General features: G+C 37.8%; 1 protein-coding gene across 3 annotated transcripts in view; it reads left to right on the top strand.

Annotated features, from left to right (window-relative positions):
- The window catches only part of SPICE1 (spindle and centriole associated protein 1), a 47688-nt gene that overhangs the window by 25083 nt on the left and 4632 nt on the right, over nucleotides 1–17973 (top strand). For all 3 annotated transcript variants that reach the window (XM_033126810.1, XM_033126821.1, XM_033126829.1), the window contains exons 8-15: nucleotides 1127–1269; nucleotides 1476–1613; nucleotides 1954–2216; nucleotides 3738–3869; nucleotides 6953–7100; nucleotides 7975–8199; nucleotides 14357–14847; nucleotides 16936–17146. In XM_033126810.1, the coding sequence (XP_032982701.1) occupies nucleotides 1127–1269; nucleotides 1476–1613; nucleotides 1954–2216; nucleotides 3738–3869; nucleotides 6953–7100; nucleotides 7975–8199; nucleotides 14357–14847; nucleotides 16936–17146 (1751 nt within the window). The remainder of the gene's footprint in view (nucleotides 1–1126; nucleotides 1270–1475; nucleotides 1614–1953; nucleotides 2217–3737; nucleotides 3870–6952; nucleotides 7101–7974; nucleotides 8200–14356; nucleotides 14848–16935; nucleotides 17147–17973) is intronic.

Raw genomic sequence — 17973 nt, 5'->3', positions numbered from 1 at the left:
GTTGCTTGAAAGTAGCTCCATTAGATTGAGGTTTGTGCAGCCACTAAATAAGGTTTTGCTTTCCCTGGTTTGTTTGTTTGTTTTTTGGTAATGGCTTTACTTATTTGTAGTTCACATACCATACAGCCCATCCATTTAAAGTGTAATATTCAATAACTCTTTGGTATATCACAGATTTGTGCAATCTACAGTCAATTTTAAAACATTTGCATTACTCCTAAAAGTAACTCCATACTCTTTAACAGTCAAACCCCATTTCTTCTCAAACCCTTCAGCCCTTTGTAATCTATTAGATTAGTCTATTTTCTGTCTTTATTTTATTTATCTATGTTTATTTATCTATATTTATCTATATTTGCCTATTGTGGACAGTTCATGTACATAGAATCATCAAATATGTGGTGTTTTGTGTCTGGTGTCTTTGACTTAGCATGTTTTCAAGATTCATCCATGTTGTAGATATATCATTGCTTCATTCATTTTAATGGCTGCATAATATTCCATTGTGGATACATCACATTTTACTTAACCATTCATCAGCTGCTGGACATTTGGGTTGTTTCTGCTTTTTGGCCCCCTAGCTCTTTTAAGTCTCATTTCAATTAAGAAAGAGATAACTGGAGATGAAAACATCAGCTTTATCAATGATAACGATGATTACAGCAAAAAGGTTAGCTCTCTAACCTTCTGCACTGCGGCTGTTCTTCCTCCTCCCTGCTCCCAGGTCACACAGGGCAGAGTCTGCTCCAGGCACTTCGGTGATGAGCTGAGACTGTGCTCGGAGGATGGGCTCCTTAGTGGGAAAGAGACACCAGAAGGGACCCAGCCATGTACTTTCTCTGAGAAAGGGCGAGGAGGGTGGGGCTCATACCACCAAATGTCAGAAAAGGCAGAAAGTTCCTGCTTAGGAGCCAACAGAGGTGGGGAACTGGGAGGGAGATGGAATGATTTCTTTGAACACTAAAAAGACTGGCATTTTAGCGCTCTCTGTCTTACAAGCTAAAGCAAAATTTATTTTTTTAAACTATGAGTTATGAAAAATTCCTTCAAATCAAATGTGTAAGCAGTTTAACAGTTTAAATGACAGCACTTATTCTAATATAGCTTGTCGTCCCATAACTTATAGGTTTCTCTACCAACTAAAGGAAGATAATTCTGAGTTAATTACTAAACTGTGGACTGATCTCCAGCAGAAAATCACAACACAGCCTCAAATAACAAGCCCTTCAGGAACTCCAGCTCCTGCCCCTCCATCAGGGGAACAAAATGGTGTGTCTCTCCACTGTATCATTTCTTACAAAGTACTGGCTTGCTTTATTATGATCGTTCTTGAACACAATAACTTTTAAAGGACTGTTATTTGAGTTTCGACTGTCTTGGCTTGAGTAAAATGCTGTTTGATTTGTCAATTGAAATGCTTTCAACATTTTTTTTTTTTTCACTTGAGATGCTTTTGGAAATATTCTTTGTTTTAGCTGCTCTGAACACTACCAATGCTGTCAAGAGAATCCACACCAGGCTTCAGCCTGAAGAATCTACTGAATCTCTCAACTCGGCCTATGTTGTGGGACAAGTGCTGAATGCAAGGAAGCAAAAACAGCTGTTAAATAAAGGTTCAGTCTCTTATATTTACAAAAATGTTACAGCTATCTTAATGCCTTAGTAAATTTCCCTTAAACTCATCCAGTTGGATCCGGCTAAGTAAGAATTTGTTGTGTGGTAGCAAAGAAATGCCTCCTTTTATTCCATGTAATTGTAGAAAGATGGTTCTAGTACATTCATTGTAAATAGTATAAACCTGGTTTAAACTATGTAGATATTTTTTGTGAGAAAATGATGGTAACTTCTATAAAAACCTTTTATAAATTGTGAACAACAGTCAAAGGTTTTGCTAGTAGTTTTCTAGTGTAATCTTTCCTGATTTTAAAATAGAATGACTTCTGTCATTATCAGTGAAAAGAAAACCGGATCTACGTGCTTCTTCCAAGCAGAATACCGTGTTATCAGCTAGCACAGCATCCACAGACATATCAAACAGCAACAGTCCCAGCCTCGATGTCCTCAAAGACATGATACATGAAGTGGAACATGAAATGGAGGAATATGAACGGTGGACAGGACGCGAGGTCAAGGGGCTACAGAGCCGTCAGGGTCTTACCGGCTTCACCCTGTCGCTGGTGAGCTCCCTCTGTCGCCTGGTGCGGTATCTTAGAGAGGTAAGTGCATGAGGTTGTTACAGTCACCAGAGTGCTGCTAGAAATGCGTGCATTTTTTCCTCTATGCTTAATTGGTTGCAACCTCCAAATAAAGTATAGTCAACTTTGAATAGCTTTGTTTAAAATTAGATTATCGGTAGTAAAGGTTTATCCTTTTAATTTCCTTCCACGTGCTAATTCATGTATCATCCAGCATGTTGACACATGCTCAGGTAAGTGACATTGAATTTAATATGAGCTTTAGTAAAATATAATTAGGAAAGTAAATCCGCTATAAATAAAATACCTCATGCTAATATTGAATATTACTATTTGGCTGTTAAAAATTAAATAGAACTACCAAATGTGCCCTCATTCTACTGCTTTTCTGTGCTTCCTACCCCCACTTTAGCTTGGTTTTGACAGCATCATGCCTGTAATCTGTGGACACAGACTGGGAAAATTCTCCATGTTGTCTGTATGCCTGATAACTTGAGCTTTGCTTCAGTGCCTAGTGGGAGATATTTTATTGTTGTAAAAAATAGTTTATAAGACAATCAAGAATTGTTTCTTTAATTCATTTGTGAATAATAATGGTCCTCAGAATGCTATGGAATTAGAGTTAGCTATGAAGTTCATCTTTTTAAAAAAATTTATTTAAATTGTATTTATTTTTTATGTATTTAAATTTGTTGAACAAATGTGATAAAAAAATGTTTGAGGAAATTTTATTATTAAAAAGTTGATTCATCACTCCAATTCAGATGTTTCAGTTTCTCTGGAGCTGTCTTTGTAAAATTGCTTGTTAGTGAAAGATTTATTGTACTGTCAGACTTATGAGGGGCTTAGCATTCTTCCACCGTTAAGGCAGGAATCTGCAGGAGTGTACTTTGGCTCTCTGACAGTATTACAGGCTTAGAAACATGTCCTTTTTAGCTAATCACTTGCTTTACAAAGCTCAACCACTTAAACCTCTTGTCATTTACTATAAATTATATTTTAACTGACTTAATTTTTGAATTGGTAATATACGCACATGCTATGAAATTCAAAGACACAGAAGGGTATATGATGAAAAATCTAATTCCTACTACTGGCATCCATTTCACCTGTTTGCCTCCTTGTAGCCAACTATCATTACCAGACGTCAGTGTATCCTTCCAGAGACGGTCTCCATACTCAGGTTGGGCAATTAAGTTCACGAGCTTTCCACTGCGTAAGTGTATGGTGCAAAGTTCGCGAACTTAATTGTCCAGCCTTTTGTATATTCAAGCAATATGTGTATCCACTTTCCTTCACTTCTGCAAAAATGGCGGTTATTTAATTCTGTATACCATTCCATTTATTGTCTTCTGTTTAAAGAAAGGAAGAGGTGAAAGCAGCACATTTTACTGAAATATAAACTTTTTAATAAACGTATTTTAATTCTCCTCACTGTCACATAATATATATTTTGTAAGTATTCTCTGGTAGCTTTGTAGAAACTTTTAGTTTTCAACTTGTGATGCTACTAATGGGAGTTTATTTGATGTTGTTTTGTAGAGTGAGCTCCAGCTGCGTAAAGAAGTAGAGACAAGGCAGAAACTGGAACAAGTATTAGGTGATCATCGAGAACTCATCGATGTTCTGACAGCTGAAATTCTGCTTCTTAGAGAAGAAAATACTGCTACCCAGGTATTCAGATGAGATCCCCAACTTTTCTGTGTTTAGTAGTATAAAACATCTTTAAGAGTGTATGAGATTCCGTCTAGCTGTCTTTGATTTACTTGTGCTCATGCGCTTACTTGTACTTCTTTATTATCAATGGAAGTTTTTATTGAACTTTTATTATATTAGAGGTATTACAGTAGAAACTTAGACTATAAATAGTATGTAGACTAAGTCTACTGTCCTTAAGACACTTACTAATTAGTGGGAAACCAGAATCTACATTTAAATGATAACTACTAATATTATAGTAATTTTTCCAGAATCTGAAATGAGTGCTATGATAGCTGCTTTTAATTTCAAAACCGTGGCGGATACCATTTGAGGAATCCTCCTGCAGGCCTAGGCCGTTTAAAGTTGTTTACAGTGAGTTCATATTTATTAGCTACGTCCTCTTTACCACTTGTTCGACTAATTACTCCTTTTTTAAAAAAAAGACTTATACAGTATTTCTTCTAGAAAAACCTTATTGCTTCCACGCTGCATTAAATATTCTTCCTTTGTGCATTTTTTATACTTTCTGCTTATTGCTCTTATTACAATTACCATATTGTGCTACATGTACATGTATGTATGTGTACCTGTCATCAAAATTGTGAGCCGCTTGAGGACAAAGACAGTTTTATTCATCTTTTTGTTCTCAACTGGTGGTTATTATCACTGTTATTTGTCAGCCAAAAACAACTAGGAAAGCAATAGTTAGTAGACAAGTTGTGTTTGTGTCAATGGACAGTAAATATAAATCATGCAAGTTTTTTATTGATATATAGTTCACACACCATTGAATTCACCCTTTTGAAGTATACAAGTGGGTGGTTTTTAGTATAGTCACGGAGTTGTGCGTCAGCACCATTATCCAATTCCAGAACATTTTTATCACCCCAAAGAGAACCCCATACTCATTAGTAGTCGCTGTCCATTCTCTCCTCCCCACAGCCCTTGTCAGCCACAGATCTGCTTTCTGTTTCTATAGATCTGCCTGATTTGGGATTTTCATATAAATAGAATCATACAACATGTGGTCTTTTGTGTCTGACGTCTTTCACTCAGCATAATGTTTTCAAGGTTCAATCATGTTGCATCATGTATCAGCATTTCATCATATGGCTGTCTCATATTTTGCTTGTCCATTTCAGCAGTTGATAGATATTTGAATTGTTTCAACTTTTTGTGTATTATGAATGAATAATTCTGCTATGAACATTCATACAAGTATTTGTGCGACTACGTTTTCAATTCTCTTAGGACTAATGAACTAACTTATTAAATTATTAAATTTATTAAATTTATAAAATGAACTAATTTATTAAATTTTCATTGAGCACCTGCTGTGGGTCTGGCACTGTTCTGGGTACGGGAAATACAGTAGAGAACAAGAAAGAAGTCTTTGTTTTCATGGGGCTTATGTTCTAAGTAAATCTTTAAAACAAAAAGGAAAAGAGAAGTACATTGTAAGTTAGATGGTGATGGTGATACATACTATAAAGAAGAATAAAGCAGGTAAGAGGCATAGGAAGTGCCCAGGATGGGGAGCTATAAATGAGATAGGCTATGCCTGTCTGAGGAGGTGACATTTGAGTGAAAGCCTAAAGGAGCTAGGGAGCAAGCATGCAGACAGCTGAGAGAAGAGCAGTCTATCAGAGGAGTAGCCAGTGCACAGGTCTTGAGGTAGGAGTGTGGCTGTTGAGCTCAAAAACATCAAGGAGACCAGTGTGGCAGGAGTGGAATGATGGAAACAGGAGAGTAGTAGGAAAGAGCAGACAGACAGATTATCTGGGGTATGGTAGGCTGGGTAAGGAATTGGGTTGTTACGTTAAGTGCGATGGGAGACCACCGACGGGTTCTGAGTAGAGAAGAGACGTGATCTGATTTAGGTTGGAGGAGGATTACTTTGAACTGCTCTATCAGAACTAGATCAGAGATCACTGCCCTTTCTCAGTTCATGGTCCCCTTAGTGTCTTAAGACACCCCTAGACCAAAAGGAATACCCAACAGTTCCATTTATTAGCTAAGCTCAAACAACTTAATAAGTATTTACGAGGTTGGACAATTAAGTTCGTGAACTCATCCTAGAAAGTGTGCTACATACTTCATTGCTGAATCTCACTATGGTCACCTTCGAAGTACTCCCCTTGGGAAGCTATGCACTGAGTCCACCGTTCAAAGCAATTGTGAAACTCTTTTTCTGGAATGGCCATCAGAGCTGTCATCATATTATCCTTGATGTCCTGAATGTCATCAAAATGTCTCCCTTTCAATATTTCCTTTATCTTCAGGTAAAGAAGTCATTGGGGGCCAGATCAGGTGAGTAGGGAGGGTGTTCAATACAGTTATTTGTTTACTGGCTACAAACTCCCTCACAGGCAGTGCTGCATGAGCTGGTGCATTGTCGTGATGCAAGAGCCATGAATTGTTGGTGAAAAGTTTAGGTCATCTAACTTTTTCACGCAGCCTTTTCAGTACTTCCAAATAGTAAACTTCATTAACTGTTTGTCCAATTGGTATGAATTCATAATGAATAATCCCTCTGATATCAAAAAAGGTTACCAACATCATTGCAACAAGTTCACAAACTTAATTCTCAGACTTCATGTGTGTGTGTGTGTGTGTGTGTGTGTGCTCTTAACATTATTTTCTATACATTACCATAAATTTTATAGTACTCATATTTATTACTTTAAATACCTGTGTAATATTGTGTTGAGTTTCCTCTATCTGATGTATCTGTCTCTTGGGGTAGTTTGAGAGTCAGTCTATATCATCCATATTAAGAGGCTTTGTAAGTCGAAAGCCCTATAAACAGGTTAATTCTTATTGTTGTAGCAGTGTACTTATTAATTAATAATAGTCCATGATTTATTTAACAATTCCTCTATCATGGGACTTTTATTAATAAAATATTTATAATTATGTACTCTTATGAATGCATTGTTTTGGCATGTGAATGAAAGTCTGAAATTCCTAGAGTACTTAAAATAATGATATAGTTATAGATATCTCGGTGATGATTTGATGTCTGATATGGTGTTATATCATTGTTCTTTCTCTAGGCGAGACTTCAGCAGTACATGGTCACCACAGATGAGCAACTTATATCGCTCACACATGCCATTAAGAGCTGTCCTGTGATAAATAACAGCAAAGAAAGCTTGGCACCAGAAAGAGAACCCATGAGTAGAAGAATTATGGACAATTCAGGTAAGTGGGTCTTATCCCAGATTGGCATTCAAATACAGAGTAAACAAACAAACAAAACTGTAAACTTCCGTGGAGTTATTGGTTGTTTATGCATATACAGCACTGTCACTACTACAGTTGCCACTCCGATTTCCAGCTATTATTTATTGGATACTTGCTCTATGCCAGATAGTTTTTAAGTGTTTTACATGTATTATGTCATTTAATCCTGTAGGTGATATTGTTATCCCCATTTTTTAGATCAGAAAACTAAGGCCTAGTGAGGGTCGGTTACCTAGCAGTCACACAAACAGGAAGTAGCAGGACTAGCTTCCTAGAGCGCTGGAGTTTAATGCCAAACCTTTTAATCAAGGTGCCCCAAGTTTAGGAGGAATAAAAGTGGTCTTAGAAGGATAAAAAAAATACTGAGCTTTACAGAATCATAACTTGTTCACTTGTGGTAATTTTTTTTACCTCGTGCCATCCTATGCCACATAGGCTGACTAGGACATTTAGGCTTTCCCATGTTTTTTACTTCTGAGTAATACTTTGATGAGTCTCTATGTGGAAAGTGTTTTATGCATTTCGGAGTGTTTTCCTGGGAGCAGTTCTAAGAAGTGGCTGACTGAAATTTAACTTGCCTAAGATAAACTCTTCATGGCTAGGGTAGGTCTTCAGGGACTTTGCCCTGTTTTGCCCTTTTCGCAAAACAGACACTTCTTCCCTGCACTGGCCCCATAGGAGCCTTGTCTGTGAGTTATTGCTAAAAGAAGATGTGGCCTAAAACGTGAAGGCTCTCAGGGCCATGTGATTTTGCCCTCTACAGACATGCATTTAAGTACCTGAAATGTGCCCGTAGTTCCTTTCAGCGCTAACCGCCTCTCCTCTTCTTCAGAGGGTCCAGTTGTAAATGCTGATGTCTCCAGGTCATTGATGTTCAAAGGGGAAGAAGTGGGTGAATTCCCTCAGGAAGACTTGCCTGTTAAACTACCTCAGGTGCCGAACCCCCCAGATAGTGTGAATCTGGCCAACAATTTTCCTGCACATATATTTGAGCCAGCTGTGTTGTTAACACCACCCAGGCAGAAGAGCAGCTCAGAATTCTCTCCTCTGCAGGATGGTAAGCAGGCTTCTTCTAAAGTCACATGGTAGCTGTTGCAATGCTTCCTATGTGTAACTATTGTGTTCACTATTACCTCCTGAACAATTTAAAAAGATATAGGTTACCGTACATAACCTTTAAGCTCAAGGAGGATTTGCATCATGTTTGGTTTACATCATGCATGTCATACCTATGGTGAAAATGGCATTGAATTTCACTATATATTTTTTTCATTAGAAATTGTAACTATTACGCTCAGATCAAGAGATAAAAATCCTCAGCATTAAAACATGGACTAAGGGGAAGCCCATTTGTCCCTACAGTCCAGGAGCATAGGAAGGAGTAAGAAACAAGAGGAGATTATTTTCCAAAGAGTAATGAAAGTTTAACCAAGAAAGGTGAGAACTGTGACCTTAAGGATTTTGTAGGTCAGATCTGGTTATTAACCTCTTTTTCATCAAAACTTTTTAGCTCAGTTAGTTGAGGGAAATTTATAATGAAAGTCGATGGACAATTAAAAATAGCTTTAGAGTTACTTTTAAAGCACATGCATAGAGTTTTGAATAAAATGTTAAAAATTTATTGTTAGCTCAGAACTTGAAGTTCATTGATGGTCTTCAAAAGTTCTGTGGACTGCTTTATTGTTTGGAAAATTATATTTATTTGTCTACCTGTGCAGTTTTCTGGAGCTATAGCTATCATTTTCAAAACACATTTTCATTTTCAAGAAAAAACTACTCCAGACTGTCCTCCAAAGTTTTTAGAAAAATATTATTTAGCCCTGATTTGCCTAATTTTTATTTCTATAAGAATAGTGTTTATTTTCTTAGATGGGGGACAGAAGAATAACTTTTGTTATTGAGACATAAAATTTTGTCAGATTTTTCTGTACTTTGATGTTTGCTTTCAGTAGAGGACATGTAGACGCCATAAGGGATTGAAAAAAAGGACAAATCCTTGTTATTATAGAAATTGTTTTGGCATTTATAATGCGAATGTAGAGTCTATCAGATCTGTGTGGTGTAGGGAGACAGTTCTAGACTGACTCTCAGAGTGTCGGGGTCTTGATCTGCCCAGCCAGTGACTAACTGGACTTCCAGTTTTCCTGTCTCTAAAAAGAGATGCTTTTCCTTTATCTTTAATGTCCCTCTAGCTCTATAAGTCTGTGATTCAGTAGTTCTTCTTTAGAGGGCTAGAGAGTATTATTAACTCTGGCTAGATTTAGGAAATATAATCTCTTTTGAGTAAATTGTTTTTCATTAGATACTAATACAGCTTAACATTCTTTTAAAGAAACAATTACTATAAATATTTTTACTTCGATTGCAAATATAGGAAATGTTCATTAAAGCAAACTGTTGCTATAGACACATTTGGTTAGCATTTTCAGTGGGTTCTGCATGGAAAATGACACAGCACATTTCTTTTACAGTGTGCAGGTAAACTACCTTTGAATATGTCCTCTGAATTTGTAAAGTTTTATCATCATATTGTTTAACATTTTGTTTGGAACGCTCACATGGAAAGAATTGTTTAAACTGAACGTGTGGGTGAAGATGGGAGATACATAGAGCGCTTCCTCGGCATTCAGTTATGCTCTAGACAACTCCGTCCAGTAGAACTTTCTGTGATGATGAAAGTGCTCTATTCAGTATGGTGGCTACTAGCCCCTTGGGGCTGCCGAGCGCTGTGAGGCTAGTGTGATTGAGGAACTGAATTTTACATTTTATTTAATTTTAATTAGTTTAAATTTGAATATGAATAGCCACATGTGGCCAGTGGCTACCATCTATTCTTACATTCCCCATCATAAATATTTACCTTTGGCCACTAATTCATTTATACTTTCCTTTGCACCCATACTCTTGAAAGAGTAGAGTGTGTGTGCATGCTGTTTTCATTTTCTTATATCCCATTCATTCTTTATTTTAAAGTGTTAATTCTTCCTCCCCCACCTCTAAGCCTACCCCAAGAGGCAATCATTTTTTTTTTTTTAAGATTTTATTGGGGAAGGGGAATAGGACCTTATTGGGGAACAGTGTGTATTTCCAGGCCTTTTTTTTTTTTCCCCAAGTCTAGTTGTTGTCCTTTCAACAATACACGGAGGGTGCCGTTCAGCTTCGAGTCGTTGTCCTTTCAGTCTTAGTTGTGGAGGGCGCAGCTCAGCTCCAGGTCCTGTTGCTGCTGCTAGTTGCAGGGGGCGCAGCCCACCATCCCTTGTGGGAATCGAACCGGCAACCTTGTGGCTGAGAGGATGCACTCCAACCAACTGAGCCATCCGGGAGCTCAGCGGCAGCTCAACTCAAGGTGCCGTGTTCAATCTTAGTTGCAGGGGGCGCTGCCGACCATCCCTTGCAGGACTCGAGGAATCGAACTGGCAACCTTGTGGTTGAGAGCCCACTGGCCCATGTGGGAATGAAACCGGCAGCCTTCAGAGTTAGGAGCATGGAGCTCTAACCACCTGAGCCACTGGGCCGACCCTGCAATCATTTTTATTCCAGTTTGATTTCTGTTTATCTGGAGATGGTCTCCATAATCTTTTAACATCTCTTTTCTTGAAATATCTGCTTTACACAATTATTATAGACTCTCACTTATAAAGAAGAGGGTTAACACCTACCTCCCTTTCCTATCTAATTTGGGTAATTATATTTTTATTTTTAGTTCTTCTATTGCTTAACTTTGTAACTTTGCATACTTTCTATTTCTTCTTCATTAACTTTAGGCAGTATTTCTTGGCTTTCCACTATGTAAGATGAGAATACTAGCTTCCCTGCCTTCCTTCTACATCTCCTGTGTTTCTACCTCCCACCTTCAGTCAACTCGGCCTCTCCTTTTACAGGATAAATTTTGATAACATTTACATTGTGCCATTACCGTAGTTATGTCTTCTGTGTCTTGTCTGTAGATGGATACTGAAAGTTGAAAACAAATAACAATTACATTTTCTTTTTTGATCCATTGTTACTGTTAATCAATCCTGTGCCATACAAAGGAAAACGTTCTTAGTATGAAGATCAAGGTGAATTCTCCTTATTTCACTTCATTAGTGAAAGTGGCTCCGAATTTTTAAGTTCGCTCTATATTTATACCGTGACTTTCTTGTTCAGTTTTTGTTTTGTCTGGAGTTTCAAATTACTTTTACCCTCTTGTTTACAAAAGAATAATGTGCTTTCACCGTATCTTCAAGTCCTTTAGTCATACTATCTATGGCATGGAATCCACATGCATCCCAGAGATACCCTTCCAGAGCCTTTCAATCCCTTCTGCAGTCTGGATTGATTGCTTTTTGGGCCTGCTCACATCATTACATTCCTGGTTTGGATCCCTGTTTCCTGGATTCCATTTCTTCCTCTCTTTTGGTTTTCTCCCTCAATTTGCTGAAAAAAATCAGGTGTGTAAAAGATAAACTTTAAGTTCTTGAAATTCTGAAAATATTTTCATTTTTCTCTTACACTTGAGTGATAATTTGGCCAACTATAGAATTCTAGATTTATAGTCCTTTTTTCCTGAGAAATTAAAGGCATTGTTCCATTGATTTTTAGTATCCAGTGTTGCAACTGAGATGTCTGATGTTATGTGTAATATATTTCTTTGTATTTGACCTACTTTTTCTCTTTGGAAGATTTTAGGATCCCTTTATTTATATTCTGAAATTGTACAAGATGTGTCTAAATATAGATTTTTTCCCCACATTACACTGTGAGGTACCAGATGGACCTTTCAGTCTGAAGACATGTGACTATCTACAGTTAGGGGACATTATGTTTATCTTCTGGATTATGTTGTCTTGTATTTACTCATATCTTCCTTTTTATATTCTGGAGTAAGTTTTTCACCTCATATTCAAGCCTGTCTTTCAGATTCTTAAAATTTCATCAATCATATTTTAAATTTCCAAGCAAGAGCTCTTTCTTATTGTCTGGTTGTTTCTTTCTCATTGATGTTTATTATGAATGCAATATCTTCCAGAAACTCTTCTGAAGATGCCAGGTGCATTTTCTTCTATACCTGAATTTTCTTTCTTTTCTTCTTTTCTTCTTAGTCTGTTCTTCTGTTTACCAATCCTGGCTTTTCTCTTTCGTGCTGCTCATTTTCCTCATATGTCTGGCGATCCTTTGTTGCCCATTCATATTTAAGAATAAATGACTTGATCATAGGTAGTTGGCATAAGTTTTCTCTTTTGTAATGTAGCTAGGGCTGTTTTCCCAGCAGGCTTTGCCTTAAGCACTTGCTTTGTGTCTAAGGGCATGCTCTGCTAACTGCAGGCTTCCTTTACAGTATGCAGGTAGGATCCAGATATTCGGCAGGGGCTGCCACGTTGGCTCTCCCAACCTTGTTTTGTTTGTTTGTTTGTCTTTTGCTTTCAGGGATGGATGGGGGAGGTGGTGAGCAACAGCTTGACTGACATAACTGTACAAAAGACAAACTTGCAAGTAATTCCCCAGTTTTCAGTCCTACTTCTCACTTTGTACTTGACAGGGTTGAGCCTGCAGCCTTTTCATGGTTCCCCTAGAAAGACTGGCTTTACCTTCAGCTTCCTTCTAAGATATACATATTCTGGACTGTGGCTTCTGCTCAATTTCATACTTTCACATACTTCCCATCCACTCTCAGTCTTCTAGAATTGTGTTGAAATATCTAATTTTCTAATGCCTCTCCCCAGATCATTATTTTTACTGATATGGGTTTTACTTGTAAGTTTTCTTGCTATCAGTGAAAAGAGGTGAATAAACATGTGCTCAGTCTGTACTCTTGAACTTGAAGCATCTCTCCTCCCAATGTACTCCTAATTAGGTCATTCAACCTAAATGACTATTGTTAAATGTTTTGGTGGCCTCTGCGTTACTAAGTCCAGTGCACACTTCTGGATTCTAGGTCTTACAGTCCTTATGTTTCTAGGTCTTACAGTAGTATCATACATAGTTAACCGTTCCCTCTTTGTTTCCTTGATACCACTTTCTTGCGATATTTCTCTTACCTTTCTGGCTGCTCTTTTTCCGTCTGCTTTGCTCCTTCCCCTCCTTTACCTGACTCCAAATGTTAAGTTCTTCACATCTTGGTACTGTTTCCTTTCTCACTCTATTCTTTCCCTCTAGATACTCTCACTCATTCTCATGGCATCCAATACTTTCTATATGCCAGTGACCTCCAATTTTGGATCTTAGTCTTAGATAACTTAGACTGAGTTTGCGATCCAAGTATCCATCTCCTTGGATGGACATATAGATGAGTCATAAGGCGCCTTAAACTTAGCGTGTTCAAAACTGAATTCTTGATAAGCTTCCTTCCCCTACATCTGTTTTCTTTATCTTCTCCACACCAGTAAATGACATCACCATCCATTCAGCTGTGCGTGCCGTCTTGATCTGTGTGTTTCTCTCACTCCCTACTTCTAGCTCATTACTTCAGTTCTAGTGCCAAAATGTTTCTCAAATTTATCTACTCTTCTCCATCTTTATAACAACATACCTTAGTCAAAGCTACCATCATCTTTTTTCTAGATCATGCTTACTGGTCTCTTCCATTATTCCCAGTCCTTTTAATTATCCACAGCATTTAAGAAATGTAAATTGAGTCATTGCCAGATCTTCTCCAGGTTTTATTACTCTTGGATTAAATTAGAAAATCTCTAACATGGCTTGAAAACCTCTGTAAGAAATGGCCTCTGCACACCTTTCCAATCTCCGATTTCTCCAGTTCTCCCCTTGTTGCCATGCTACAGCTAGACTGGCCTCCTTTCCTTGCTTTTCCTATTTTTGGGCCTTCACATATGTTGTTCTCTTTGCCTATAATGTTCTTTGCTCTGCTTTCTGCCACATATGTAATCATTTAAAATTTTTACCTCTTCAGACATGCCTTTCATGACAGTCCTCAGTTTACATAATTACCTATACTGTCCCCAACCCAAATATTCCAGATATGAGTTAATATATATGGTAAAATGTGAACTTGGCAGATAGTTTTTCATAAGGATACTGATAAAGCTTTAAGTTTCTGTAACTTGATTGTTAGAGGTGGCATTGCAGGTACATTCCCTGCTAAAGAATTTAGACATTCAGAAGCCAAACCCTTCTGTTGAAGTACTTCTCTAAGTACCATGATGGGCTAATGATATGATAATGATATGCCAATCTATGGCTAAATAATACATGTCTGTTATTTTTATCTACAGTATTGAGGAGGACTGTTCAAACTCGTCCTGCTCCACGAATTCCTCCAACTGTGGAAATAATTGAGAAGCAGCAAAATTGGGAAAAGAAGACCTTACCTACTGGCACAGACATTCAGAATTCAAGTGAAGAGAATCGTCTCTTCACTCAAAGGTGGAGGGTCTCTCACATGGGAGAAGATTCGGAGAACAAAACCCAGGCCCCTTTTGTTAGCCTGTCCCAACCCCTGTGCAATTCCCCCGCAAACACTCAGCGAACGAGAAACCCTGCATTCTCAGAAGAGCCCCCAGTACTGGGAGATGGGCAGCAGCTTAGAACAAATGAGGCGTTACTACAAAGAAAGGACATCATGGCACGGATTGCTGAGTTGACACTGCAGAATTCAGCTATCAAGGCACATCTGAATAATACTATTGGTCCAGGGGGAGAGCAAGGGGATGGGCTTCGGGAGCTCAACAAACAGGAGACAAGTCATACCGGTGACATGACTGCTGTGAGTACCAGTTAAGGATCGACTAGGGACATACAGGAAATTAAGTGCATTGCTGGGCCATCATAAGGGACTTCTTTCCAGAAGTGATCCTGGGTATCTTTCAGGCTGCTGCTAGATGGCTTATTTTTTGTCATGTCCTCATCACAGAATACATATAAGTTATTTGTCCTTTTGTATCTCACCATAAAAGAGGAAAACATAAAATAGAGTGAGGAATGAATGAAGAAAATAGGACAAAGATAAAATGTGCAGGAAAGCTAAAATTAAGCTAGGAATGAAGTTTTAAATATGACATGTAGAATTACTATGACTTGAAAATTTGCCACACAACGTTTTAATTGAAAGCATTTTTACTTATAAAGGGGCTCATAAAAGGTGTCATTGGCTCTCAACTTATAAGTAGTTAATTTTTTCGTACACAGAATGTATTTTCCTATAGACATGATTTTAAAGGATTCTTAAAGTCATTCTTTAATGTACTCATGAATCATCTGGGAACCTTGCTAAAATGCAGTTTCTGATTGAGTAGGTCTGAGGTAGGACCTGTGTATTTCTAGTAAGTTCCCAAATGATGCCCGTCTGAGTATTGCACTTTGAGTAGCAAAAGTCTGCATATTACAGTACAAGAATTTTGTAAGTTAAACAAACTGTGGGCTAACCTGGTAACTTAAACCTTCATTTCCTTGTTTGTGGGGAGAAAAGGGATCCTAAATTGCAACAGGGGAGTATTTCTAACCCAGTGATGGGAGAGACTTCCTTTTACTTCTTAGCCAGGGTGACTTCTATCAAGGTTCTGATAGGGGACAGGACCGTGTTTTGGCAGTGGGAAGGGGCTGGCAGCATCATGGATCAGGGATCCCAAGGGTGCTTGCTTCCATAAGCGCTTTACCAGTGGTGGATGGAGGGCTTCCATGAGCAAGGACAGGAGATGGGGGAGAGTAAGGTTAGGAGATGCGGCCACATCTGTCAGCCAGTGCTCGTGGGGAACAAGGGCAGTATGGGTACTGAATCACGGAAATAGTGGTCAGAAGGGGCTGGCAGAGAGGAGCCAGAAGGAGTATGAGGAGTGGACAGTAGCATCGGGACAGATGTACGGAAGTATGAACTGCCTCAGTTTTGAGTCATGGGAGACATTTGTATGTTTGCAGAGTTTTGAAGATTATTTGAAATTCTTTGGTTTAAAAAAGGTAGCAGAGTTAGAAATTGAGCTTACCTCCTTTTCTAATTAATATGGATCAGGCCAGGGAGGATAATCTAATATTACTGCCCTTTTTGTTATAATCAGAATTACAAATGATCTTTAATTAATACTGTTTTGCTTATCTCATTTTAAACTAATGGGTATAAGCTACAAATTACCGATTTCTGTTAGGGATTGTTTTTTTTCCCCAAAGGGACATATTTAGTTAAATGAAATAATTAAGAATGACACTTATATTCCTTTCAGGACTTTTCAAATTAAACTTATTTATATTCCTTGGGTGGCTTTTTTTTTTTTTTAACCTTTTACATTCCTTTTCAGTCACCAACTGTCTTAACTCAGACATCCTAGGCCAAAAGTGGCTTGGGGAGGCTGACACATGATCAGGAGTGATAAAGTTCCTAGAAACCTTTGCCAAATAATTCATGGTACACGTGTGAAGATTATAATTATAGAAGCATCTCTTTCAACTATAGCAGATCCTCTTTTGTATATTGCGATTCAAGCCCCAGATCTTACATTAATATGTATGTTACTTAGACGCCAAGTCACTAGAAGCAGTGTCTGCTTGTGGGATCTTTTGTGCAGTTTAACAAACACTAAGACATTCGGGAAAGCTTTGTCGCACAGACACTTTCTATTGACAGAGGACTAGAGGACTTACATGGCACCAATATTAGAAGGATTAGTATCCCTTTACTTTAAGCCCCAATTTTGCAGTTAAGTGATTTGTAAATTCTATTATTTGTCCATTGTTCTAATTTGCATATAGCAAGGGCTGTGAATACTAACTTGCTGGCTCTTAGTAGAAGAGTTTATTTTTACAAAAAGTCAAAATTGTTTGGATTATTTTTAACATGGAATTTGTGCCTTTTTTTTGAAAAAAGACTTTTCCAGCAGCACAACCTCTAACACCAAGTAGCATGGAGGAACGGATTGCAGAATTGAACCGGCAGAGTATGGAGGCTCGTGGAAAACTCTTGCAGTTAATAGAGCAGCAGAAACTTGTTGGCTTGAATCCTTCCTCTCCACCAGTGTCACCTATTCAGTCACCTCTCAGAGCTTGGACTGGCTGGTCACAGATTCATGACTTAAAAGGTAGACAGTTTAAAAACCAGAAAGTTTTCACTTTCCTGATTTTGCAAGTATACATAGGGCTGAAAGAAATCTCACAGAGCATATATTGCAGTGCTTTCAATTTTACATAGAAAGAAATAGACTAAGTCACAGAATAAGTGACAGAGATAGGACTAGCAGGCCAGTCTTCTCTTAGAAAGTCATCCCGTGGCACCTGCAGTCATCTTCAATATCTCTGTTCTTAAGTTGCCCTACTTGGAAATGGGACTCATTACTGTATATGATTCATTTAGGACATATGCTGAGACTAATTATAAAATATAAACATCAAAACGATAATTCAGAATTTCATCAGCAAATTTTAAGTTAGTATTCTGTTAAAGTCATTAAAACATTTTTATTTGTAAATTAAACTTTCTATTCTGTTGTTACGTTTAGGACTGTGAAAAACGAGAGGGGATTCTAAATAATAGAACAGTAACTGAAAAATTAGTTGTCATAGTATTCACATTCAAAAAGGTACTGATGAAACAAAGTAGATCTCAAGTTGCTCTTTAGCCAAAAATTGAATTATTAAGATCTTCAAGGGGTAGAGCTATATGAAAGCTATAAAAAGACTGATTTGGGTTCAGTATTATAATTAGAGGGTTCTGATTATCAGGAATTAAAAAAACTCTGTATCAGTAAGTGGTGTATTCTCTCAGGTGTTCAAGCATTCGTGTTTTAGAAAGATTCATATCTGGCTGGTCAAGGTAGGTGACCTTTAAGGTATCTGCTAATAAGACTTTTTGTCTTAAAAGTTATTTCCTTTTTAAAACTACAGACCCAGAAAGCAGACTCTTTTGGAA

This window comes from Rhinolophus ferrumequinum, chromosome 2 (genome assembly GCF_004115265.2).
Source record: "Rhinolophus ferrumequinum isolate MPI-CBG mRhiFer1 chromosome 2, mRhiFer1_v1.p, whole genome shotgun sequence".
In the NCBI taxonomy this organism is placed as follows: Eukaryota; Metazoa; Chordata; class Mammalia; order Chiroptera; family Rhinolophidae; genus Rhinolophus; species Rhinolophus ferrumequinum.
This window is presented reverse-complemented; position numbering and strand designations above follow the sequence as displayed.